This window comes from Cyprinus carpio, chromosome A16 (assembly GCF_018340385.1).
Source record: "Cyprinus carpio isolate SPL01 chromosome A16, ASM1834038v1, whole genome shotgun sequence".
Classification (NCBI taxonomy): Eukaryota; Metazoa; Chordata; class Actinopteri; order Cypriniformes; family Cyprinidae; genus Cyprinus; species Cyprinus carpio.
Genome location: NC_056587.1, coordinates 11953840 through 11981604, shown reverse-complemented (window position 1 = coordinate 11981604; position 27765 = coordinate 11953840). Strand labels below are relative to the sequence as shown.

Sequence of the window (27765 nt, the reverse complement as noted above, 5' to 3'; positions counted from 1 at the left end):
TAGCGGGGCAAGCTGTCTCAAGTCAGTTATCGTCAAATAATGCTTAAATTTAAATAAAATAATAATTTATGTTGACCATTACCTAAATGTTTGTCAAGGTAGTTTTATTGTGTCCTCTTGTTTACTCAAAAGCTATTACAAAAAATAAATAAATAAATACATTTAAAAAAAGGATGAAACTATGTATTTGCAAGACATAATTCACAAATCTATTCTAATATCAGAGAGTTTTGAGCAAGGTGTTAAACCAACCAACAGATACTGAGATACTTGTGACTACCCTATCATGTTCATCACTGGCATTGTGACCTACTGTAACTTATACTGTACAGTTATGCAGAGAAATATAGAAATAAACAAGAAATAGAAATACCACTAGTAACTGGTGGTCTTGGATACCCTTTTTCTATTATTCAAAACCATAAAGAGAGAGAGAGTAGGTACTTTATGTGAGAGATAGAGGCTGATAGGTGCTGAGAGTGTTTCCTTGGGTGACTGGAAACAAAGACATGCTAATTATTGGCTTGTGAGGAAGCTACAGGAACACAACTCTCGCTTCTCCGGTCCGTTCTACACACAATTGCACTGTCAAGCACGGGATGCGCATATACACGCTCGCGCACATTGACACACACACACACACACACACACACACACACACACACACACACACACACACACACACACACACACACAAACATATATATATACAGGATAAATATGATGTAAGTCATTTCAACGATAACGATAATGAGGCGTTTGGTAGTAAAGCCTAGACGTTCTGCTGCTCGCAGCGTTGAGTCATCAGCGTAAAGACGATGCGTCAACAGTGGCCCCTAGAGGATAATGAAAGTAATACACAGAGAGACAACAGAAGAATCTGCTTTCATTGACCATTCTACAATTTGAGGAGAGGGGGAAATTAATATTTTCTAAGTTTTTCATGAGTTCTTTTGTTTACTTAAAAATTGGGAGTAATTTTTAAAAAAAGATGGGAGTAAATCTCACATAACAATGGCATAACTTTACAATAACAGTTCATTTATAGCAACAAATGTAAATGAGAAGGAGAAAGGTGACTATGCATGAAGCCTGTATATGCTTATGTGTTGTTTAGCACCTGCCACAAACACACTCCTGCCGTCCTGTTTTTTAGCCTGTGTGGCCATTGTCCTGACAGAAAGGAGTATGAAGTGCTTCAGGTGCCAAAAACAGGTGTTTAAAGAGAGAGAGACTAAGAGAGAGAAAGAGGGAGAGAGAAGGTTCTGCTTTAGCCAAATTCTGACTCATTACACAGGACTGAGGGTCTGCAGGTAAGCTATATACATACTCTTACTCCTCTATCATCTATTGATCTTTTAGTTCAATCAAAGTTGGTGTTCATTAGTAGTATAGGCTGTATTATCGGTTCTAATTTTTTTTTTACATGAATATAGGGGTTATAGAGGATGTTGGGTTTTAAATAGCCTGCCACACGGGAGATAGTTCATAACAGCACAGCATATTATATAGAACTCATCGATCAAACGAAATAGCATTTTACACAAATAGACAACAACAACAAAAAAGAGCATGAATAAGCAACACAGAGACTTCTCAGACTCATAGATTACACAAAATTGTCTGCAACAATATAAAAACTAAAATATTTAAAACTGGACAGTTTAATCATATCAGAGATGAATAATATGTTTGCATCTTCCCGTCCTCTATAAATCTCTTCTTGTTTATGCATCTTGTATATTTGTGCATTATATTGATTTTTCCCATCTAAAAGCCTAACTAAAAGCCTCTTGATGCCACTGAAGCATCTCAGATCCAGATATTGTGCTCTCTGCAGGCTGATCAGATTTCTGGGGCAGTGTAGTGGAGGTTCCAAACCCCCTGAAGATGTATGGCCTGTATTTGGAAGCAGTGAATGACTACATTAATGAATCATATGGAGAGGACGTGTGGAGGCTAATCGAGGCCAGAGCGGAGATCCCGCACCTCAAATTTGTTAGACACCAGATGTACAAGTAAGTCCCAAGAGTCACATATCTGATAAATTAAGTGTCATAGATTGCATCTGGCTCACTTAACAATGATGGTGTTTGTTATTCCAGTGATAATCTGATCCTAAGATTGGCAAAGGCAGCTGGAGAGGTTTTGGGAAAGACTCACGATGAGCTGATGTATGCTTTCGGGGTCTACATGGTCAAGCGGATAGGAAACTATGGCTATGAGAGGATCTTAAAGGTGATTTTTAGACATAGACTCTGTATTTGACAGGTAATCATTTAGGTATACACTACCGTTTAGTTTGAAAAAACTGAGGTCAGGGATTTTATTTTTAATTACTTTAATTCAGCTAGAAAACAAGGATGCTTTAAATTGATCAAAAGTCACAGTAAAGACTTTTACACTAATACAAAAAAAAAATCGATTTCATAGAAATGCTGTTCAATTTTCTATTCAAAGATTCCTTAAAAAAAACAGTATCAGTTCACACAAAAACATTAAGCAGCTCAACTGTTTTCAACATTAATAAAAATAAATGTTGAGCAGCAACTCAGCATATTAGAATGATTTCTGAAGGATCATGAGGCACTGAAGACTGTAGTAATGGCTTCTGAAAATTCAGCTTTGTAATACAGGAATAAATGATATTTCAAAATATATTAAAATAGACAACAGTTAATTTAAATGGTAAAATATTTTATAATATACTGTTTTTGCTGTATTTTGATAAAATAAATAATAATAATAATAATAAAAATAATAATAATTAATAAATAAATGCATCCTTTGTTGAACATAAGAGATTTCTTCTGACCCCTAACATTTGAACGGTAGTGCATAACATTTTCTTTTAGTTTTCTTTATTGGGCTTTCTCAGTGTTTAATTCTACAGTTGTATACACATTTAACATAGCTTTTAAATATCTCCTAATATCTCTGTCTCAGGTACTGGGGCGCAATGTACGAGATTTCATCAATGAGCTAGATAACCTGCATGAGTACTTCCGTTTCTCCTTCCCAAAAGTCCAGCCACCCAGTTTCTGTGTAGAGGAAGAATGTGAGACGAGTCTTACCCTGCACTACCGTTCAACCAGGAAAGGATTCACACAGTTTGTCAAAGGTAATAGACATGTTGTGGAGAATGTATTCAGACCAGCAGCAGGTTTGATAGTGTGAAATTGCTTATACAACAGCTCAATAAATAATATGTCAATAATATGTGTTTTACATGGTCAGTTACTTTGTTGCTCCACCAATGCAAATGTTTCAAAAAAGGCCAAAGCAAAATTAACCACTGAGCATCTCAGAGCAACATGTAGTGATGTTTGGCTACTGAATGAGTCGACTGAATGAATGGTTCAATGATTCACATAGCAAGTAAATCACTTGCTTCATTCCTGAATGAATCAATGTTTTGAACAAATCAGTGGAATGAATGATTCAGTAATTCAGTGTTTCCATTAAATTGGTTTAAAGCAATGTCATTTATAAAGATAGTTGCCACCTAAGGGTATAACAAAGTAACCTACTGAAAGATTCACTGAAAAATTGCCACCACTAATGTAAATTCAAGGGCAGAAATGAACCGTTTCATAATAATTATTGCAGGTCAAGTACTAAGATTTCCGCCTGATTTCACCCAATCACAACCAATATAATTTACATTCCAAAAACTGTACAGTAGTTTTCTACTGAGCTTCCCTACAGCACAATTATTTTTGAACAGTTACCATATTAACATGATGAGCTTAATGGTGACCTCTGTACGTGTTCTTTCTGAAACTGCATATTAAAATTCTTGAGAAATGTGTGAAAATAATGACCTGAAAGTAAAGCTTAGATAACAGAGCTGTGGTAAAATGATGTTTGACTAGATCTTACGCAATGAAAACTGGTCAGTCCACAGTGTTTGTAGCCTCAGCCTGTTTAAAATTCAAATAGCGTCTGTTGTGACTACTCTGTAGGGCAGCTCTCTCAGGTGGGCCGACAGTTTTACAACACAGACATTGAGGTGGAGATTCTGTCTAAAGAGGAAACAGAGAAAATGACATATGTGGTAGGAGTCCAAACAGACATTTACCTTTCTCTGTGTACACAAACCCAGCTCTGTTATTCTTTATTTCTCACGTTTCTGATCTTCTCACTCTCTCTCTGGGTGTACAAGATGAATTTTGACAATGCTGCGTTTAAGCACCGTATGCCCCAGCAGAAAACAGCTCCAGGCTATGAAAAACTGCCCATGAAGCGAGGAATCTTTTTTGACATGTTCCCCTTCAGTGTGATATTCCGCAGAGACATGACCATGTATCGGATCGGAGATGGTTTGAAAGAGGTGTTTTCTGATCTGCAGGGCAAAAAGGTCAATGAGGAGTTTACCCTGGTACGACCCATGCTGGAATTCAGCTGGGATAATGTGAGTAAACGGGAGGGTAGAGGAACAGATCCAAAGCCAAAGCAGCATGAAAGTCAAGTCAAGTCAAGTCAACCTTTATTTATATAGCACATTTAAAAACAACAGAGGTTGAGCCAAAGTGCTTTACAAATGAATAAAAATTTTAAAAACAGTTAAAAAAAAACAACAACACATAATTCTATCAACATCAACACATAATTTATAATCTATTCAAAGGCTACAGAGAACAGATATGTCTTCAAGGATGACTTAAAAATGGCTAAAGATGAAGATGACCTCACATAGAGAGGAAGACTATTCCACAAATTTTGGACCCCTCACCGAAAAAGCGTGATCACCCTTAGATTTATAGCGGCAGCGAGGAACCGTCAGTAACAGTTGGTCAGAGGACCTTAGTGCTCTAGTCGGAGAGTAAGGATGTAAAAGATCACTGATGTACTTGGGAGCAAGGCCAGATAATGCTTTGTAAACAAACATCAAAATTTTGAAATCCACCCTAAATTTGACCGGGAGCCAGTGTAAGTTTCTCAGCGCTGGGGTAATGTGATCCCTTTTCCTTAATCCAAGTTACAGTCTGGCTGCAGCATTCTGAGCAAGTTGTAAATGAGATAATGCATTTTGGGGCAAGCCACTGTACAATGAATTACAATAATCTAACCTAGATGTAATAAATGAATGCATTACAATTTCCAAGTTAGAAGGGGAAAGCAAAGATTTAATTTTTAAAAGTAACCTAAGCATCTAAAAAAAAATTTATGATTATGCTCTCTTTTCTTGCTCTCGGCATTTATGTCCTGATAAAGCGTTTTGCTGGTGTGTGCTCTTTCAGATCTACACTCACCTCAACAATGTGTTTGAACTGCTGTCTAAAGCTGTGGTGGAGAGCAAACAGAAGATCAACATCCCTAAACTCAGCAAAGAAGAACCAGAGGAAAAAGAGGAGAGTGAAAAACCCAAAAAGGAAGAGAGAGGTATGGTAGATTAGTAATTGTGAGGCCAAAACAGAATCTGCAGAATGTTTTCACAATTTTTAAGCTGTTTTTGGGGGGAAAATCTGTGGAATTTTGGTCAAAGGTGTCAGTACTAAACTCTTATTGGCAGCTGAAAACAAATTATCCATAATATGTTTAAAAAAAAAAAAAAGTCAGTGATGTGATGCTAAACAATTTATCTATTTATTCCTAATAATTTATCAAAAATACATAAAAAATACAATACCATTCAATTTATTTATTTATTTTTTGGGGAAAAAAGTACTTTTATAAATTAATAATTGATAAAAAGTTGGAATAAACACATTTATAATGTTACAAAAGATTTCTATTTCAAATAAATGCTGTTTTTTTAGCTTTCTATTCATCAAAGAATCCTAAAAAAAAAAAAAAAAAATTATCATGTTTCCACAAAAATAGAATGATTAGAATGATTTCTGAAGGATGTGACACTGAAGACTGCAGTAATGGCTGCTGAAAATTCAGGTCTGCCATCACAGGAATAAACTGCATTTACAAATATATTAAAATAGCAAACAGTTTTTTTAAATTGTAATAATATTTCACAGTATAAATAAAAGCAGCTTTGGTGAGCATAAGAGATTTCTTTCAGAAACATTAAAAAAAACTTACTGACCCCAAATGGTTGAGTGTTTGTTTAATTGTTTGCAAATTAAGATTGCAATGGTTACACCACATGACATTTTCAAGGCCATATACACTCTTATACTGTATGACACTAACCGATGTATAAAGAAATCTTTGTGAAAGATGATGTGAAACCACACTGACCAATCAAACCTAACATCTAAAAATCAGATACATGACAGTTTACACCCAAACGTCTAGCCTCTACACAGATTAAAGCAGATAATGTCCTAAAACATCTCATGCTGGTTTCTGTCACTGTGCCTCTGCTGTTCTCTCAGATATTAAAGTGATGGAGGAAATGAAGGGGACGGATCAGGAATACAGCAGCTCTCTGACTAAGTACAACAGCTCTGCTATTTCTGGAGGAGAGGACATTGAGCTGCTGGCTTTTCAGACTGTCACCGGTTAGACACATTACAATAAAGTGATGCTCTGAATAAGCTCCACTGGCACGAATACAACAAGAAATTTTATCAAGTCAATGAAATTACAATCATTATTCCGTGTTTTGAGAACTAAAATTGACTCATAAAGTGCCTCTTGATGAATGCAAATCTTCTGTCTATGCAGTGAGAAATTAAACTTCCTCTCTCTTGTGTAGGCAAGTGCAGTGAAACCATATTTGAAGACATGCGGGAGCCCCCTAAAAAGCCTCTCCACCTCAAGGGCCAGATGAAGTATGTCCCTCAGTGGGACTCTCTCATCTTTCTAGGAACTCCCATGTAAGCTCTCGTGATCTCAAACATTTACAACATTGCACCATGAGCTAATGGAAAACAGTAGTTTAGTTATTGCCACATAAAACTGACAATCAAGGCTTCTCTGCCAAGTCATTTCATGGCGATCATATCCTGCACTCTCAAACCATTTTAGTTTAATCCTGAGGTCTACTTATAATATTAAAATTCCTTACCACAGAAAATGTCCTTATTTAGTTTAGATAAGTTTAGATATTTAGACTAGTTTTGTTTTACAATGGACAGAGTCCAATACTGCAGCAATAATGTCCAGTGTTCAAGAGCAAACAAATATGTCCTTGAAATCAACAACACATTTCAACAACAACAACAACAAAGTACTTTCTCCTCCCTTTAAAGTCACTAAGCCCATTTAATTTCTCAACGATGCACAATCACATGGTTAGTTGGCTTTTTATCATTTGCATTAGCATATTTTTTTTCTCCCTATTGTCCATGAGCCAATCAGAACAGACCTGTAAGTCACCATTTGAAAACTACTAGTTTATACAACACATCCAACTTTTCAATCCTGTTTTCCAAGATATGGCCCCTTTAAAATGTGCAATTATGAGTCTACAATTGTCAGATCTGTCTGTAGATACAGTTTAACCAAGATTAAGATTATAGCTAAAATGTTTAAAGTCTGTGTTAAAACGTATTCTCCTTTGTACAGTATTGAGACAGTGGAGGACATGATAAAAATGGGTGTTTACGTCAATGATTTAAACCTGCACGACTCCAGCAGAGAGCTCATCCTGGCAGGAACACAGCAATCAGCCGAGCTGCAACTGGCACTTGACCAGGTATGATTGCCGCACTGATGCCACCGAGCTCAAAATCTAGACTTACAAATACTGTAATCCACAACCACAGAGACACATTTTATTTCAGTTTATATAAAAGGAGTTATGTAGCAGAATTTCTGGCATGGACTGCCTCAAGTCTATTAAGCCATTTAATAAGCACCACAGATTCTCTAGCTGTGGCTATGCATCTAGAAATAACATGCAAATGACAGGCTGAACTCTTACTGTGACACCTACAGGAGCAGCAGAAGTATGCACAGCTGCAGGAGATCATTAAAAAACTGGATGAGGAGAAGAAGAGAGGAGACTCCCTGCTGTACGCCATGATCCCCAAAGCAGTAGCGGACAGACTGCGCAAGGGAATCACAGCTCTGGAGACATGTCAGGTACACACTCTCACACAAACCCACCCATTAAACACACTTATAAACACACAATTTATATGAATTTCCCTAAATATTGACTGACTGGAAAAATGGTTGGCTTTAGTACGCTTTTAGTAGCCTTTTTTACACTGACCATTGTGATTTAAACATACAGATCTCAAGAGAGATAATGAAATGCAATGAAAAGCAGTCAGTTTTTTCCTCTAGTGCTGTCCGGCTGTTCTTGATCTGTTATCTCCCTCCAGGTGTTCCCAGACGTGACCATCCTGTTCAGTGATGTGGTGAAGTTTAATGAGATCTGTATCCACATCACCCCCATGCAGGTGGTGGACATGCTAAATGAGATCTACATCGTTTTTGACACACTCAGCGAGAAGCACAATGTTTATAAGGTAACATAAGTAACTCAAACGAAAGCAACTTGACACAACAGAATAGCTTCTCATGCATGTTCTTTGACCTTAAAGACCTTCAAGAGAGTCGTCTGCTTTTTCTTTACAAGGAAGGCACAATATATCAGCACCGTATCAGTTTTCTGCCTATATTAGAGTTTTTTTTTGTTTGTTTGTTTGTTTGTTTTTTATGTATACATATCAGTTGATAGTGGATATATGTCTGTTTAAAAGATTTTTTTTAAATGTTTTTGAAAGAAGTCTCTTCTGCTAGCTAAGGCTGCATTTATTTGATAAAAAATGAACCATCAGAAATCATATGCTAATTTGGTTCTGAAGAAACATTCATATTAGTATTATCAACACAATTGTTGTGCTGCTTAATATTTTTGTGGAAAACATTTTTTCATGGTTTTTGATGAATAGTACTGTAAGTTGAACAGCATTTGAACAGCATAAAAAACAGCATTTATTTTAAATATAAATCTTTTGTAATTTTTTAAAATTATTTTACTGTCACTTTAGATCAATTTAATGAATCCTTGCTTAAATAAGATTTAATTAATTTAAATTAATTTTATTTAATAACCTTACAGATCCCACTGAACTTTTGAACAGTAGTGTATGTAATATTTAGCAAATCTTAAAATTAATATACATTTATTATACATTATGTATCGTTAACTGTCTTTAAAGGTTTTATTATTAACCATGACATGAAAATTATTTTGGATGTATATTTTGGATGATAAACCAGAGCATTGTGAATATAAAAACTCGAAAATATCAGCTCAGTGGTATCTGCTAGAATCTTTATATCAATGCATCCCTTTAATCTTTACCGTCATTATTAAAGCTTTCAAAATTGAGTGAAATGGCAACAAATGCTCTTGCCCCCTCAGGTGGAGACCATTAGGGATGCCTACATGGTTGTGGCAGGTGTGCCCAATAAGACCACATTCCATGCCCACCACATCTGTGACATGGCTTTAGACATGTTGAGCTCTATTGATCACCTAAAAGACCCCTCCACCGGGGACAACATCCAGATCCGTGTCGGTGGGTGCACCCAGACTTACACAGCATCACATAACAAAGCAATTGCAACCATTTAATCTGATCTTTTCTCTACATGCAAAACAATGTGTGGAAGTAATTTAGACTTTTAAAACTTTTGTGGTGGTCTTCACACAGGCATTCACTCTGGAATGGTGGTCGCAGGTGTGGTGGGTCTGAAGATGCCCAGGTATTGCCTGTTTGGAGACACAGTAAACACGGCTTCTCGGATGGAGTCTAATGGTGTGGTAAGCCACTTTCTTATGCTGTACTGAGAAAAATTAACAGCCTCTAATAACTAAACAAAACTGCCTCATTGTGCCATAAAAAATATTAATAATAAGTAATTTTAAAGAAAATGCAGTTAATTAAAAAGCTATATATAATCCCTCGCTTTCTGTGCGGCTAGGGCATGCAAATCCACATCAGTCAGACCACCAAAGACCATCTGGAGCATGAACCATACATCATCGAGGAACGGGGAAAGATTTTTGTAAAGGTACGACAGTACATAATCAACCTAATCATCTTCTTCACTTCCAATATCAACAATGTTAAGCACATTGAAACTTACAAAACTATTTACACCATTCAAAATTTGTGGTTTGTAAGATTTTAAAGATTTAAGATTTGTGGTTTGTAAGATTTAAAGATTTAAAGCCTCTAATGCTTAATACCAAGGCTGCAGTATAACAAAAATATAGTAAAATGTTATAATAATTTATTTTAAAATGTAATCTATTCATGTGAATCAAAGCTGAATTTTCAACAGCCATTTCTAGAGTCTTCTGTGTCACATGATCATTCAGAAATTATTCTAAAAATACCAAGAAACATTTCTTATTATTATCAATCCTCAAAATAGTTGTGCTGCTTAAAATTGTTGTGGAAACCATGACACTTTTTTAAGATTATTTGATTAATAGAAAGTTTAAAAGAACATAATTTATCTTTAATTCATCCTTGCTGAATAAAACTATAAAATTCTTTCAAAAAAATAAATAAAATCGTACTGACCCCAGACTATTGAACGGTAGTGTATATATTTGGTTATTGGGCCATGCCCACGCTGAGGCTGTGCTCACTGAGGCAGACTGCTCTCACTGCGAGAGTATGAGTCTCACGCAGCACTTCGATCTTTGAACTTCTTTGCAGTGCATAAGCCGTCACAGGTTATGCGCCACTTCCTGCCTAAGTGCTTCAGCCCCATAGAATGAGGTTACTTGCTCCAGTTCGCTCGCAGGCCACCTCATTGCAGAGGCATTATTCAAAATTCAGTACAGGACAATAGTGCTCATGTTCTCCGGTCTGAAGTGCAAAATCTGCTTGCAGAAGCAACCATGGAAACGGTTCCTCTAGTGCAGTGGTTTTCAAACCGGTCCTGCAAGCACCCCTATTACCTCACATTTTGTATGTCTCTCTATATCTGACACACCCATTTCAGGTCTTGCAGTCTCTACTAATGAGCTGATGAGTTGAATCAGGTGTGATAGATGAGGGAGACACAGAAACTGTGCAGTGTTGGGGGTGCTCGCAGGACTGGTTTGAAAACCACTGCTCTAGTGAACAGCGAGTCAGGTTTAACAGTCGCTATTTCCTCATTCCCAAGAAAAATGGCGGGTTCAGGCATCTAAAACGTGCACCCCTTCCATGCTCAAAGTATATGTGGCAGCAAATCGCGGCAAATCATTACCTCATGGCTGGCCTGTCAGTCGGCAGAAATTACCTAGTCGTTAAATTTCTGAGGGGAACTCGGACATTGAATCTGCCTCTGCCTCATACTGTGCTGACTTGGGACTTATGTATAGTCCTCAGGGCCCTGCAACGTCCTCCTTTTGAGCCACTCCAATCGGCTGACTTGTGGCCCCTGTCGCTAAAGACCACCCTCCTTCTGGCTTTAGTGTCAGTCAAGCGAGTGGGTGACCTGCAAGCACTGTCAGTCAGTGCTTCCTGTCTTGAGTTTGGGCATAATGACTGCAGAGTCGTCCTCAAACCGAGACACGGCTATGTGCCAAAAGTGCTCCCCATCCTAGCGCTCCCCAATTCAGAAGGTGAGCGGGGTCCTAATCCACTCTGCCCAGTTCAAGCTCTTAGAGTGTATGTTGAGCGCTCTGGCCTGTTTAGGCACTCAGAGGAGCTCTTTGTATGCTTCGGAGGCAGCTCTAAAAGGCTGCCGGTTACGAAGCAGACTTTCACTGGATAGTCAATGCTATAGCCCTGGCTTACGCCTCAATGGGCTTGCAGTAGCCCCTTTCACACTGCACGTCGGACCCGGAAAATTGCCGGAACATTGCCGGGTCGCCATCTGTGTGAAAGCAAACACGTCCCGGGACTGGTCCCGGGTCGGTGACCTAGTAACGTTGCCAGGTTCAGTCCCGGAACGAGCGCTGTGTGAACAAAAGCCAGATCTAATGCTGTAAAGGGTGTGTCGTAGTGATGACGCACGTTATCGCGCCACACTTTTAGCGAGTGTTTTGAATGAAGATCAATGTTTGCGACAAAACAAATATGTGCAAACTGTAACAAAGCAGAGATCAGTTAGTTCCTCATTTTCCGTGTTGAAGCTGAGATCGTTCGCCAGCTTCAGTGAAAGTTAACATGCCTGGCGTTTTTGACTCGTACATCACACGTCACTACCTGATATCACGTGTCTTCACGGGATCTTTACGGGTTGAACACGCACACATATTTCGGGTAATCACTGGCAGTGTGAATTGTTGTCGGTCTGGAAAATAAACCAAGTTGAGCATCCCTTAAGCATCTTCTAAAAGTACTATTAATTTCTCTGTGTAAAACTTTTCAAATAAAGTGAGAAAAAATAGTATGACTTTATACGACTCATACTGCAAACAAATAACATCTTAAATTGATGTGAAATCAACTCTAATCCCTGTTTATTAAGGGTAAAGGTTATATGAAGACATACTGGCTGAAGGGAAAGAAAGATCTCTCATTTAAGACTCCAGCAGAGCTCAGATACAGCAATGAGCAGAAAGATTCAGAAGACAGAAGCTCAAATGGGTGAGTTTGGAAAAACACAACTCAAAACACAACACTATGGAAACCACCCTGCTGAAAAGACCAGAATTCTAACAGGTTGACAAAAAATAAGTGGTAAAACTGGTTGACAAGCTTAATAGTTGACTAAGGAATTTTTGCTAGTCCAAAAGGCCTAGTGGGAACACTAGCATACCAACAAATACAAAACACAACATATGCAGGTCTTCTTAGCAAGCACTTAATATATGATGGCATAATACAAAATACATAACATAAATGCGCATTTAAAATTTTCTGCAGTTTAAAATGAACTATTTTGATGCCCGAAACATGATAAATTGCTTACCTGCCAATCATTTGAGCAGGCAACAACCTTGCACTTTTCAATCCATCGTGTTTTTTATGTTCTCCAGAAAAAAATCCTAACAAATAGTCTTAACAGTTGTGCTTCTGTCTTCTTCCATCTTCAATGCCTTTTCTCCTTAGTTCCACATGCACCAACAGCAAACACTCCCCATCAAACACGAACACCCCCAATGAAGAGCAGGCTGAGGGCAAACCCACTCACACTGACTTGCCCCCTGACACCCTGACAGCACTAGAGGGCGCTACAGACCCAAACACATTCACCAATGAGTCCCAGGACAAAGAAAAGGTTAAAAAGACAAAGAATAACAAAGGAGGGAAGGCAGAGAACACTTCTGTTAATGCGCAGGAAAGCACTCCCCCTGCTGACAGCCAGGAGAATGCAGCTCCAGAGCTAAACAACAAAAAACACAGTTTCAGAAGCCAGTACTCAAGATTACCAGCTAACCTCCCTATGCGAAGCACAGCCTGCAATCTGCTGTAAATAGCCAGGAGAGATTGATAAAATAGTGTTTATTATATCACATATAGATCAGATCAGTTCTAGAATGGTCAAGTAACTGAATTTGAGGCAGAGAGTTCTGGGATTAAATCTGGTGAATAAATGTGAATGAACAATTTGGCTGTGGAAAATAAATCATGTTTTTCATGCTTCATACTTCATTTAGATGTGCCATAAAACACAGGTAACCAAAATATAACGAAAATAAAAAAGAGGACATCCAAAGCCTGGGTATCTAACAGAAAGTGCAGTCTGGCTGCTGCAGTACTTCCTCGTTATAAAGTTTGAATATCTGTATTTGAATGTTTTATTAATATTAACACATGTGATATGTTAAAATCTATCTGTGTTATTAGCATGTACAGTTACAACATTCATGTTAAACGTTAGAGATATTCACTATGATACAAGTGCTGAATCCCTGTATTCATTCAGTTACTGTGATAACAAACAGTTTGTTGTACCTCTTATATGTTAAATGTGATTGTTTACAGCTTACATTTGACTTTATTGTTTGATGAGCGCTGTAATATGGCTGTGAAACACATACTTTGCTCAAGTAAGAGCGAACATATCAGATAAAACCAAGTGACCTAAATAAAGCATGTGAACACATGCACACCCAAAGACATACACCTACATTTAGACAGGCCTACACACACACACACACACACACACACACACACACACACACACACACACTATTCACTAAACTATTTCTGTCTCTTAAGCCACAAATAAAATGTGCTAATATTACTTCAAACTCTGCCTAGAGACAAAAATGGAAGAAGACAATGATATAATAAGAAAATGTAACAGAAATCTGGAAATGTGAGATGTTTTACCAGATTAAGGCAGTCATGACATTTACATTATCACAAATATACCAAAACACATTAAATTCATTAAACTGTAGCTAACTGGACATTTATTGCTTTATCTCTGAAATACATTACACACTTGCACACACACACAACATGTCAGATATCATTCAGCGATAAAGAGGAAGCCATCATGAAACCAATTAAGCGACACTTCCTTTCTGTTGTCTTGGAGACCAGCTTAACTCTTACTTTGCCAGAACGGTCTTTGCTTTGCAGAAAAACACAAATGTCATGTTTTCAATTTCAGTCTCATACAAATGTGTATTACTTCTACTATAACTTGAGAATTCAGCTGAGGTGATGGATCTAGGCAATATTACAGACTGTAAACAAAACTTTCACAAATCAAGCCAGATGCATCAATTCCTTTTGTAGTTTATGCATTAGAGCTTAAGTCCAGATGGTTTCCATTCAGACAGCAGAGAGATAAGCAGGCTTTTTGAGTATAGACATTACTAATGCACAGACATTTGCCCTGAGGGTGACTTTCTATTACACAGGACCAATTCATTGTACAGCAGTTTCTAATGTTAGTGATTAAACAATGAAGTTTACAAAAGAAAAGGGCATATAAAGTGCTGTTATCACCCAGCTATCCATCAATGACAGACTACACTTCTCTGTGTTTACAATCAGTGTTTGCATAGTGTTTGGAGGTCACAATAAAATAAAATGGAATATATAACATAATTGGCTGCCTAAGAGCATAATACGTTCAGTTATCAAAGGATGTTTGTGTACAAGGATGTTTCCTTCATTAAGAGCATTTTTAGCATTTTAGAAATAAACTTTATTATACATATTTCACACTTTTAATTTGTCCACTAACAATATTTTAATAAGGTACATGTATCACTGGAGAATTTTAAGAATACAAACTTCTAATATATATATATATATATATATATATATATATATATATATATATATATATATATTATTATATATATATATATATATATATATATATATATATATAAACATCACATAATGCCTCCAGTAAACAAACCAAAGGTGATTATCAAAGCTTTAAAAACTTTATAATATAAAGAAAAAGAGCTGAACCTTGCTTAAAGTAAAAATCAACTGCTGGTACATAAATATCAAACAAAAAAATCTGTGAACCATGCAGTTTTAAGCAAAGCAATTCAGTAATCCAATTTACATCAAGACAATGAAATGTCTATGTTTTTGATGGGTAAACAAATAGCTGTCCTAGTCATGCAAAGTGAGAATATTATAAAACTGAAAATGAATTCATGGTTTTGTAAGCAGGAAAAGATGGAAACACTGATCAGAAAGCAGCAGCAGCAGCAACAACAACAACAACGACGTTGTCAACAACAACAAAAAATATATATATATATATATATATATATATATATATATATATATAGTAATTAGTATTCAGTCCTTAAATCTGATTGTCTGAGTGGCATTTCAAGAGTCTTTTTGCTTGTCTGTTTGTGCAATTCCAGATAATATAACTCATTTAAATATCATAGTTTGGACAATTAATAATTTTGTTAAATAAGAGACACAGTTAAGTGAGAAACATGACAGTGTCAGGGATGAAAGTGGCTGCATACCAGATCACAAAGAGACTAAAACCTCCTTTTTCACTGTGCCGCATCCAGGATTACTGCTGAATTCTTTACAAGGGTTGCACTTGTTAGGGCAAGCAGACACACCATGTCAGCAGCTAGCACACTGACAGGGTAGAGAGAGAGATAAATGAGAGAGAGAAAGGGAGGCACACTCAGGGGTGTGTCTTATACATTTAGTTCCTCAAGGAAGTACAAGTCAAATTATCTTGTTACAGTAGTGTGAGCACAAGACAGTTTGTAGGGGAGTTTTCTTTGATTTCACCTGTCTGAGGAGATTATTTCATCACTCGCGCTGGATTTCAACCACCTGATCTGAGCGCAGTGGGAGGACAGAGCGTTTGAACAGAAGAGGGAGCGTGAACGAGAGAAAAGCCAGGTGAGTTTGTCTTGGTCTTGACCTCTGCCTTCTCCTCCATCATCTCAGAGAGCGCTGTGATCATGTACACATGAGATGATGGTACTTTATTGGATTAAAAGAATTGCAAACTCTTCCAGGTGTTGTTAAAATAAATAAAAAAAAAAATGCCAGCATTCTGTTTTAACAGCAAGAGAAACTTTAATTGTATAGATTTGTTTTGTTTATTAGTGTATGCTTTGGAAATATGGAGGTTTTGTACACAATAATATCAAGTTTAAACTTGTTTTTTGTTCAACCACTCCCATGTTAAACATCTAAAACACACTGGGATAGTTGATGTTCCATCCGGTCGACCTTTTATAAACAAAGCAGTGTCCAGTCTTCCTTTATAAGCCAGCAATATGAAGAAAACACACTGAAATAAAGAGTGTGATGTCTCATATTCAGGGTCAACCATGTCCTAAGCTCTGTGAACTCAGGCTTTGGATAGTTGATGAGAGCCTTTTTGTAGCAGCATGTGTCAAAAGAAATTAGCTGTTGCGGGTTTAACTGAAAAAAGGGGGTAAAAGCTGTGCCTAACAGCCCAGAGTTTTACTTCCTTTATGATCAGGTTTAAACATTGTTTGGTCATATTAAAAAAACAACTTCTCAGGCTAAGTGAAAGAGTGGCACACATGCATATGAGTCACACACATGCTAACTTTACAAAGAAAACAACACTTTTTTTGCACAATACGTGACATCATCACATACTCAGACCTCACTATTCAGGTGCTGTGGGGAGATATTGAAGAGGAAACACATAGCACACTGAGAACAAGCACCAAACACACATTTTTACAGGTATGTCTGTGTAGATGGGCATAGGAATGATTTAAAACTTGGGCAGACACATTAAGGCACGATTCTTTAATGATTTTCTTTAAGCAATGATGATTAAAGCCTGTTATTAGAGAAAGCCAGGTTGAAAAGCCCAGCATGTGTTGTGTTTTGAATGTTAGCCTATGTGGTTTGATGTCCTATCAGGCTTCTAAAATATCTTAACCAGTTGGCATACTTCAGTCAACAAGCTTAACTGAAAGACCATGTAGAATTACTTTTTTTTTTGGAAATCCATGGCGGTCTAAAGATAGTGTAGGTAGGGTTCTCTCTACTGAAAGCTGGTTTACTGGTCATAACTGGTTTCCCAGGCAGGTTTTAGAGGGGGTTTTGACACTGAGAGACCAGCTGTCACTTCGTACCTTCGTCTACCACTTTAATTTAGCCAAGAGCCATTCAGAAAAAAACTGCTCCCACTCACACTTCAAAACAGTATACTTTCCACACTCTCATTTTACATACATTTATTGTAAAAGTCGCGTTTGACCCTTCTGAAAAAAAAAAAAAAAAAAAACAGTGGGTTGCCAAATCCTGAGCAACAGGTTTTGACCTGTCTCTTTTGTGCTGTCATTCAGGCTTGTGCTGTGAGTTGCTGCTTTGTAATGACAGGGTGACTACAGTGGTCTTAAGGATAGAGGAACATGATTCTTAATATCCTGTAAATCCTCTGGGCTTTACACCCATACAGAGCCTCAGGGACTTTGCTAAAGTAATCTGAGGAATGCTAAATATTTACCTTGTCTGTGACAAACCTTTCAATTGAGGTATCAAATTTATTAATTTGCTTGACCTTAGATTGCCTTAGATGTTTTTTAGAAGTACAAAGTCAGTTGTAATCAAATTAATGTAAAGTTGCTTATCTCATCTTGAAAGGTATGAAAAACAAAAATTTTATTATAATGCATTTTAATCAAATATTAAAATGCTAAATTATTAATTAGAATTATTAATGTATTCTACTTTATTCTACTTTATTAAATGGTTTTTTTTTACTTTATTAAAAGTATTTAAAAAAAAAAGACAGAAAAAAAGAAATGAAGTTGCATCTAAATAGCCACATACAGTGAAACATTTAACATCAGATCGGTTTTGCTCTATTTAGATTAATTAGAGTAAATGAGAAGTTGTGTGTTAAACCTTAGGATTATGTTGCTTTCACAGTTTCATTGAAGCGTACAACATGCTGATTTGTTCAAATGAGTATTTATATAGTTGTTTTGATGTTCCATGTCGCAGAATGTAAAGTAATGGCTGTTCTAATGTACTCAGTGCTTCTAATTAAATAGAGTTCATTAGGAAATGAAACTCTAACTGCATTAAAATGTAATCAGGTTGGTTCATCTTAAAAAGAATTGGATTTTAAAAGCAAAACACAGCTGATGGCAGCACTAAGATATCACTTTGTGCATGTCTTGATTCATTTAAAAGAACACAGTGCAGGTCATTTTGACATTGATATACTTTGCAGTTATTGCATTTGTTATAGAGTACAGGATTTTTAATAAACGCAGCACAAAAAGACCATCAGCACAAGAGCAAATATGCAAGACCTCAAAAATTGCATCAATACACTGAAGAAGTTTCTAAGCACATAGATGCCTGTATCATGATACAATCTTCAGATTCATGTAGGAACTTGTAAGTACTATGCAGTGAGTCTTTCTTTCATACATGTCTTTGCACGTTCTCCTGAATATACGATCTGTGAAGCAATGCTAAACTATGCTGTGTTCGACATCAGAGAGTACAGCCTAAATGCATTCAGGATGTGCATGCAATGTTCAACTAATATTATTGCATTTAATTATTCTACACAAAAAAATGTTATCTAAATTTAAAGGAACAGTTCACCCAAAGATTCTGATGGCACCTATTCCCTGCAGAGGTTCCATTTATGAGCAAGTGATGTACTGTAATAGTAAATTTCTCCAAATCTGTTCTGATGGAGAAACAACCCTGTTGAAAAAAAACACAGCATATGCTGGTTAGGTATGTTTTGAAGCATGACTGCTGGTTTGAGCTGGCCCTAAGCTGGTCCTGAGCAGAAGCTAGTTGCTGAGGACCAGGTTAAACCAGCTCAAACCAGCAGCCATGCTTCAAAACATACCTAACAGGGAAATTCCCATCCCCCCCCATAAAAAAAAAAAAAATCATGTACATCTTAGATGTCCTGAGGGTGACTGAACTGCAAGTAAATTCTATTTTTGGGTGAACTATTCCTTTAAACTTGGTAAAATACTGAATGTTATATAGACACATTGATCACAGATGTTTGGATGTCATTGAGCAGCACTGAGAGTGGTGGATATGATGACACATCATCTTGAGAACAATTAGTGTTGTTTATCAGATGTGTGGGCAATGATGAGGTCCTAAATGGCATGAGCTTTCCCCTGAAGAACAACTGGTTAAAGTAAGACTGTAAGGGGACTTCCCCACGGTGGGAGTTCTCCCAGCACTAACAATCTTACCAATACACAACCAGAAATAAAATACGGTAAAAAGCACAATTAGTCATAAGAATATTTCATAAACATTACCATAACATGTCATAAATCATATGCATATGCCATTTTAAATGACATATTTTTAGACTATTTAATGAGTAAATCTTTTTTATTATGCTAGTCTCTTAATTAAATAAAACATCTAATTATTACTTCATATATTTATATATACTTTTAAATTACTGAGGGGTTATGCTAACTTGAAACACACTTATTGACAAAAAATAAATAAATCAGCATCTTGAATTATTATTAATCTCTCCTCTTTCTAAGATATGGAGGCATTCAGCTCCAAGGACATGGTGCTCAAGGCCCAGAAAAAGTTCCTGAGCCAAATGGCCAACAAGTCTGTGGTGCAGATGTTCATCGATGATACCAGCAGCGAGATCCTAGATGAGCTTTACCGTGTGTCAAAGGAGTACACTGGGAACCGCTCAGAGGCCCAGAAAGTGGTGAAAGACCTCATTAAAGTGGTGGTGAAATTAGCTGTCCTTTTCAAGCACAATCGATTCAATGATGAGGAACTAAAGCTGGCCCAGAATTTCCAAAAGAAATTACACCAGGGAGCCATGACAGCCATCAGCTTCCATGAGGTACACAATACATGTATCTTACGCCTTTAAGCAGTATTTTCTGAATTTATGTTCTATAATGTAAAAAGAAAAAAAAGTGACCTCTGACAGTATCGTTAACCTACTTTGACCATTGACAACATCCAGGAAATTACAAAAACAAAATAAAATAAAACAAAATAAATTAAAAATAAAATACATATTGGAAAAATAACATTTAATTTAATAAAATAACACAAAATCATTTTTCAGTCACATTTGACAAAGTATATTAAAAATATAAAATAAAAAAAATACAATAGCAAAAAATATATATAATGGAAAATATAATAATAATATTGGAAATTTTTCACAAAATTCTTTTTGCCGTTTTTAGTCACATTATGTAAAACATTCCTTTCAGTTGTTTTATTAATATAACTTTAATCATTTTTAATTATGTTATTGTTTAATATTTAAGCATTTATTTTTTAAGCATTTACGTAAGCATTTCTTTGACACTTTGATACTTTTCCTTTACAAAATCACAATCAATTTATTTGTTAATTATTTGTCAACTGATCATTAAGAGGCATTAACTGCTTCTAGCTTTCTACAAAGCAGGTGGTGTGGTTCTGAACACAGCCTTATTTGTAACCAGATTTATACTTTATACCAACAAATGTCTCTTCTTTCCCTTTACAGGTAGATTTCACCTTTGACAAAGCGGTTATGTCAGAGATCCTGAAAGAAAGTAGAGACATGCTTCTGAAGCTTGTAAACACTCATCTCACACCAAAATCCCACGGACGCATCAACCACGTCTTCAACCATTACGGTGACCCTGAGCTCCTCACCGAGCTTTACAACCCATCCGGGCCTCTCAAACCCCACCTCACCAAAATCTGCAATGGGCTTAACAAACTGCTGGAGGATGGGACGTTATGAGGATGGCGAAGCACTGAAAGACTTTTACAGGACTGGCATGGAGGACAACCCATTATCTCAGACTGCACACAATGTAACCAAAGAGGCAGAAAGTGACTGACTGAATGTGTCGCACTTCAGTTCAACCCCTGAAATAGTGTTGCTGTGCTATTAATGACTATTAGATCAGTCAGTGGCCTGATACTGTGAACACAGCCACTGTTACTACCTAAGCGAGCTCAGATCAAATGTAAAAATACCATCTGAACAATTTTTAAAGCTCTGAGACTCCAGCTGGATAGAGGTTTTCAAGACTACCACTGGGGTTCAGCTACTCTAAATTAGAGCAGAAAATTGTATTGTTCAAAACTGTTACAATTATTGAGCTGATAATTTACCTCCCAGGACAACAAAATAACAAGAACTGGAACACATAAACACATTTAGAAAGACATTCTATTCACGCTGCCATCTAGTGTTACCCTGTGGTTATGGCTATGATACAGTATAAATCAAAGCTTGGCACTACACAGTCAACAACTGTATTTTGACATGAACAGCCCTGAGGGGGATCTGCTGTGTTCTAAAGGGGAACAACCACTAAAACAATTTCCTTACAGCCCTTGCTTATGCTTATGTAGTTTGCATACAGTGTTGCAAGTTGAAACACACTAATGTTTAAAAGTTTGGGATCAATAAAATTTGTTTTTAATACTTTCAGTAGGGATGCATTAAATTGACCAAAAGTGCCAGAAAGAAAGAGAGAGAGAGAGAGTGAGAGAGAGAGAGAGAGAGAGAGAGAGAGAAAGAGAAAACATTTATGTTACAAAAGATTTATTTCAAATAAATGCAGTTCTGTTAATCTTTGTGTTGAAAAATGTATTATGGTTTCCACAAAAAACATTAAGCAGCACAACTGTTTTCAAAATTGATATTTATATGGAATGTTACTCAAGCACTAAATTAGCATATTAGAATAATCTCTAAAGATTTATGTGACACTGATGCTTTAGTTATGACTTTGCCATCGAAGGAATTAATTTGATTCTAAAAAATATCAAAATAAAAAAGTGTTACATTTTGTAATATTACACACTATTACCGTTTTTACTGTAAGCCATCTATTTGCATTGAGCTAATCTTACAAAACATTATATGTCTATAAAGAATTTTTATTGATGACAAGAAACTGCTTACAAAAGCCAAATGGTTATATTTTGTATTTTCATATTGACAATACATACCCTTACACCTTGTATAAACACACAATTCATTAATTCCAGTTTAGAAATGCATTTGATTGAAGGAATACTGGGTCAATTCAATTCTGATGATAACTGTTGTGTGTAATGTTATAACAAGATTTCAAAGTTAAAAGACCAAGATCTGTATGTGTTTATGGCATTTAATCTGAGCGTTTCATACTGCATTCATTTACGGTGGAGTGTTGATTGTTTCAATTTCACAAATGCAGCACTAAAAAACAGTCCAGGAAACGAACTAAGTTTTTATCATGTTTTGGTAACCACAAAGGGCATTAGACACTTTAGCACAATGTAAATTAAACAGAAAAACAGCAAACCGAGCATGTGACTGCAGTGCAAAACTATGCATTTCTGTTCACAGGTTTGACAGATCACTATCTGAAAGATGTCCAGTGGCACATTCCCAAAGCATTTGTGAGGGAGTATTAAATTCAGTGTCAATTAGCAAGTGCATTATTTTTTCAAGTTAGAAATGCAATCATCTGTCCGTCATTACTTTGGTTACACTTATAAAAAAGACAGCAGAATTATAATTCACATTATTACTTTTAGGCATCAAGCTACAGTGCTGATATGTGTGCATGTCTTAAACTGGTAGTAGTTTTATGAAAAACACTATTGCAAATCACTCCAGCAATCTCCGATAATCCTCTAAAACAATCAATTTGTACAAATTACACAGAAACAGTCAGAAAAGTCCTAATAAATGCCTACATCAGAGCTGGAAGATCTCATCCTCACTATCCCTCAGGTTCCTGGTCCGTCTGGTGATTGTAATGGGAACAGCTCCCAAAACGGCATGCTGGGAGGACGCTCTGTCAGACGTAAGATTGCTGTGATGGAGTTGCTCCATAGATGAAAACCTTTAAATGCAAATGTGAATGTTTTAAGTGATTTCATTACTGGAAATTTTATGCTAAAAGTATGAAAAAATCTTTAGTAATTGATTCCTTATAGGTAGACAATGGATTTCCACATAGGTTTGTACACCGTCATTTTTTTGAAGTTGTGAATAAAGCAAAGATTAATGGAATTTGTTTTACAAGAAAATACAACATCAGATTTCATGTTTAATTAAATGTGTTACTTGCCATTTCTTTGTAAATATTTGTAAGATTCCTTACCAATTTCTGATTATAAATTGTTTCAAAGTAAAGGGGCGTCCACACCAAGAATGATAACTATAAAGCAGGGCTGTCCATATTTATAATATCACTAATATCATTAAAATTAACCTTTGGTCTTCCACAGTATCATACATTGCACCACCATGGTAAAAATTAACAGTTGCTAAGGTATCTAGAATGTTTTTAAGGCATTTAGTTATTTCCGCATCAGCGTTGTTGAGAATGCCAAAGCTGTTTCATCTGGCTTTAAACTAGTTTAACCCACCATGACATTTGTGGTTTGTATCACAGACCTCTGCGCCAAACTCGAATGCTTCTCACAGCACTGTTTAGTAGTCACATGATCAAGACCAGTCGGCGAATGTAAAAGGTATTTTGCCATTTAAAATTCATCCACAGGCCATAGTTTGGACACCCCTGCTATAAAGATAACTATAACAATAACTATATTAGCATCCACTAGCACATAATAACATTCTATTTATTACAAGGACACAGTGCAGTTAAGTTACGTTACAGCAATTTTAAATGCTCAACCTTTTTAAAGCAGGATTCTTTTTGGCTGTCAATGTTTTTGTTGTTCATCAGCTGGAAAAAAAAGTCATAATTTCAACAATATCGTTCCTCTGTGCTGTTATCGTTATGGTTGAGGTGTGGACTCTCAATTTAGGACTTACTATATCTTAATCGTAGTATCGTCCTTGGCGTGAACGTGCCTTAAATTCTACTGTGTAATGAGTCAGCTGATGTTCATTGGAACCCCAAGTCATACGACTCATGATTCTTCCATTGAGCTCATACTTGCTGAACGTCTCAGCTGACAGCAAACAAAACAATATGCAACAAATGAACTCTGTATCCCTTACAATAATGACAGCAGTCATAATTTCATTCTGACAACTTACTGTTTCTCTCCCTCCTGGCAGGTCTTCACAGCTGCTTGTTTGGACTGACTGATCAAGCCGTCTATCTTTTTCAGGTATTCCACTGGTGACAGATCAGCATTCGCATCGCATCTAGAGTCTGTTTGGCTTTTGGGGATCTCTTTAGAAATCTCTGTGTGTACCTGTGCTGGACCTGTCTTGTCTTCGGTCAACTTCACTCCATTTGTGAAAGACACAGACTCTGTCAGCACAGGGATGAAGAGGGACTCCTTCAGGAATATTGTATCATTTGTGTACAGTCTGTTTGCCCTTTTTATTTGCTCCATCTGTAAAGACAGAAAAAGAAGTTTAAAGTACATTATGTTGAAAATTCTGTAAATGCATCCAACTAAAGATTTAAAAGGGCAAATTCCTAAAATACAGGCTTTCTGTTTACTTACAGACACGCCATATTTCAATGATAGTCCTTGCAAAGTCTCACCGGGCTGGACTTTATGTTTAATTCGTCTGTGTCTAACGGGTGATAATGAGGAGGACACGAGGCTGCCGTAGGACCGGGTGCGCTGCCCGCGTAAGAGTCCGTGAGTCCCGGCCAGTGACGCTGAGTGATCGGAAGACATGGCCCGAGCTCCAGAGTTTATTTAATAATGATTTATGATGAACTGCAGCTGACCATCTGCGGCTGCTGAATGCATGACGGCAGGACTGCACATAACAGCTTATGCTATGAGTCAATTTAAATAGAGAAATAAAGTCTGCAGCAATAAACAACCTATCTCTGATTCAATTGTTAGAATGAACTGGTCAGCGATCGACATTACGAACCGAAATAAAGCATTTTAACGCTACTTAACCAGTAAATAAAGCACACTGTGAAAAATAATAATTCAGTCCTACGAAGACCCACAGACGTTTTAACATTTTTAACTGAACTAACTCGCTTAAATAACAGTGGCGCCCTAAAAAAAGGAACAATTCAGAAATGAAGTAATATATCAACCACAAAAATAATAGAGATATATTACCGGTAGCCTTTACATTTTAAGTTCAGACGGTCTTTAAATTTACTTGTCCCTCTGTCTGTTGCCATGGCGTCGGCTAAGTAAGTTCCTCCCATGCCCCACTCCAGCGAATCGATTCTTTTGGACAATAAAAAAAATGAATCATCGGTTATTTTAAATCATCACCTGTTTCTTGAGGTTTTACCATGTGTTTTACATGAATACCTTGAACACGAATAAAACTTATTTCGAGACGGATAGTCATTCATTACAAAGAGAGTGGTTTAGCTTTGAAGGGATCAGTCCGATTTGCGAAGGAATCATTTACGAACTGACTCGATACGTTCATGAATCAGACACCACTACCCATAATTCCAGAGATAAAAACCGCAAGCGAAATGAGAAATAACATAGCTTATTTTAATACCTAGAAGAATAAGACTGCAGGTCGCCAAACGTGTCTTTCAAAAGGGAGGGTGATGATCAAAGTCAGCTAAATGTACTCAAAAGCACAGCAAAAACAGCAAGCAGACAGATATGTGTTACTTGTAACTTTACATATGCAACAGTCCCTTTTCCCCTTTTCCCACTGTTTTCTGTCTCTCGTTCTCTTACAAGAAACGACGCGTTGCAGATCTTCTAACTTCATCCCAGACGATGAAGCTACTCTGATGGAAAACGGAAGGTGATTATTTATTGCTGGTCGTTTGGAGTGCAGAAAGAAGTCAGTAGTAACATTCACAGTCCCATTCACTAAGTAATTTGTGTTATCCCCCACTGTTGATACAGCTGCCTTGTGTGTTCTCACCGTCCTGTGTTTGACACTGTTGATATGCTCATGGTGCACAGGAAGGGAAAGCGACACCTTGAAGGTGAGATTCTACCTCTGTATAAACCAGCATTCCTCTTTGGTCTGTTTGTTTCTAGGAATGAAATGGTTCTATGGCAAAAAGAATCACCTGCAACGTGAAATTAATAAAAGAAGACATCAAGACGATGTTAAAGATGATCAACAGCTAACAGAATTAATTTTCTTCAACCAGTCAAAAATCCATCCAGATTTTAACACCAATGAACGTGAGAAGTTTACACAAATTTGAATTTGTCTTTAAATTGTCATTTATTTGGCTCAAAAAGTGCAACATCTTAAAGATTTCTTCTTCATTTGACATCATGATATTTCTTTATTTTAATTTTGTTCTATTTTTTTTATCACAAGGATTTATTTTTGATTTTCAGTGTGGTCTCAGACTTTAATACATACACATATAACAAGGTCATATATTAATTACATTATCTCTTGTATTCAGGAACCTTCCAGTTCAGTTCCTCTGAGCCAAACACGTAAAATTACCCATCATGCCCTACTCAGAAGTGCTCCATACAGTAGCTGCCACAGAAAGGCCAGGTAATGTCTGTGAGCTGAACCATCTTTGTGTCATATGTCTGAATTTTCATAGTCCTCTCTAGGCTGTTTTTGTCTTTTTAGTTTTATTGATTATTTAAAAATTTGCACATTTATTTGATCAATTTCTTCATTCATGTAGTGAACGATTGGAATCATCAGGATGTGGCCTAGAAGACAGAAAAGATCAAATCAACAACACCAACTCATCAACTCATTCGTCCATTAGGACAGGAAGTATTGACTCCATAGCAACAACTAGTTCAACAGTTACTACAAATATTTATTTGAAGGCTGTAGACATTGTGTTCTTATCTGTTTAATTTTCCTTATGCATTATGTTCAGTCATTCGTAGTACATCAGGGACAGACTAAAGAAAACAGAGACAAAGAGGAGGAAGAACGGATCCAGCACTGTATGTGAGCCTCAAACAGATGAGAGACGCAATACATTTAAACTCAACTGCGTGCGAGATGATAAAATTGTCTCTAGTCACAGCTCTCATATGTCATCTCTGTGACCTACTTTACATACAATAAGGTCAAAACTTTAAGACATTCTTTCTGGAAAAGAGATTGTGCTGTTGCATTTTGCAAACTGTATTAGTACTATGTACTTGCCATCGTTTAAACAATTTCTGAACCAACAGAGGTTATTATAGAAAGTGCAAAAATAATTGTAATACTTCTATGTGAATAAAGTGAGGAGGTTGTGACCTCATTGTGTTGAATCTCATCTAGTATATTTTCACAAATATTTTCATATTTAAATATTTACATTATCCTTTTACTTTCAATGTCAGAATGTTGGTTGTACGATGAAAGAGGTCCAAATCTATTCCAAACTGAGAACAGAATGCGGAATGGCTGCTTCGTTCTGTGGATCCTTTGCAGATCAGATTGTGGCATAGTGGGACTTCAAATTCTGATGTAGGCCTGTAAAGTTTAGACAGCCACCAAAATCAAAACCCCATATTAACCTACATGCTTGAAGTCACAAATGTGTAGAATAATAATAAAAAAAATGGTCCATGTATATATTAGTCTTTAAAAATGGCAATAATG

General features: G+C 36.6%; 4 protein-coding genes and 1 long non-coding RNA gene across 8 annotated transcripts in view; 3 read left to right on the top strand and 2 right to left on the bottom strand.

The window, feature by feature from the left end:
* Window positions 1-12926, bottom strand: part of LOC122148006 — a 60255-nt gene extending 47329 nt beyond the window's left edge. The window contains exon 1 of the long non-coding RNA XR_006161988.1: window positions 12784-12926. This is a non-coding gene — a long non-coding RNA (uncharacterized LOC122148006). The remainder of the gene's footprint in view (window positions 1-12783) is intronic.
* LOC109106316 (soluble guanylate cyclase 88E-like) lies at window positions 1840-14936 on the top strand. The gene is made up of 16 exons (XM_042772676.1): window positions 1840-2018; window positions 2106-2238; window positions 2947-3121; window positions 3966-4056; window positions 4156-4414; window positions 5244-5385; window positions 6336-6461; window positions 6659-6779; window positions 7471-7600; window positions 7843-7989; window positions 8235-8381; window positions 9284-9440; window positions 9576-9685; window positions 9847-9936; window positions 12340-12458; window positions 12924-14936. The coding sequence occupies exons 1-16, from the start codon at window positions 1891-1893 to the stop codon at window positions 13285-13287; spliced, it is 2439 nt and encodes an 812-aa protein (XP_042628610.1). The 5' UTR covers window positions 1840-1890; the 3' UTR covers window positions 13288-14936.
* Window positions 14937-15932: 996 nt separating this feature from the next.
* LOC109106000 (tumor necrosis factor, alpha-induced protein 8-like protein 2 B) lies at window positions 15933-21738 on the top strand. Of its 2 annotated transcripts, none has more exons than XM_042772675.1 (3): window positions 15933-16172; window positions 19814-20133; window positions 20797-21738. In XM_042772675.1, the coding sequence occupies exons 2-3, from the start codon at window positions 19816-19818 to the stop codon at window positions 21037-21039; spliced, it is 561 nt and encodes a 186-aa protein (XP_042628609.1). In that variant the 5' UTR covers window positions 15933-16172; window positions 19814-19815; the 3' UTR covers window positions 21040-21738. The 2 variants fall into 2 exon arrangements, with proteins under 2 accessions (XP_042628609.1, XP_042628608.1); XM_042772674.1 differs by lacking the exon at window positions 15933-16172 and adding an exon at window positions 16899-16997.
* A 436-nt stretch (window positions 21739-22174) lies between these two features.
* On the bottom strand, window positions 22175-25440 carry LOC109105996 (lysM and putative peptidoglycan-binding domain-containing protein 1-like). The gene is made up of 4 exons (XM_019119311.2): window positions 25320-25440; window positions 24735-24999; window positions 24316-24620; window positions 22175-23146 (listed from the first exon to the last, which is right to left on the bottom strand). The coding sequence occupies exons 2-4, from the start codon at window positions 24912-24914 to the stop codon at window positions 22999-23001; spliced, it is 633 nt and encodes a 210-aa protein (XP_018974856.1). The 5' UTR covers window positions 24915-24999; window positions 25320-25440; the 3' UTR covers window positions 22175-22998.
* Window positions 25441-25660: 220 nt separating this feature from the next.
* LOC122148005 (sodium channel modifier 1-like) lies at window positions 25661-27431 on the top strand. Of its 3 annotated transcripts, XM_042772673.1 has the most exons (7): window positions 25678-25794; window positions 25914-25980; window positions 26085-26167; window positions 26223-26308; window positions 26603-26703; window positions 26843-26970; window positions 27057-27431. In XM_042772673.1, exons 2-7 carry the CDS (start codon window positions 25967-25969, stop codon window positions 27122-27124), a joined length of 480 nt encoding a protein of 159 aa, XP_042628607.1. In that variant the 5' UTR covers window positions 25678-25794; window positions 25914-25966; the 3' UTR covers window positions 27125-27431. The 3 variants fall into 3 exon arrangements, 1 of the variants encoding a protein (XP_042628607.1); XR_006161986.1 differs by lacking the exon at window positions 27057-27431 and having other exon boundaries at window positions 25661-25980; window positions 26223-26372; window positions 26606-26703; window positions 26843-26886; XR_006161987.1 differs by lacking the exons at window positions 26223-26308; window positions 27057-27431 and having other exon boundaries at window positions 25705-25980; window positions 26606-26703; window positions 26843-26886.
* Window positions 27432-27765: the final 334 nt, after the last annotated feature.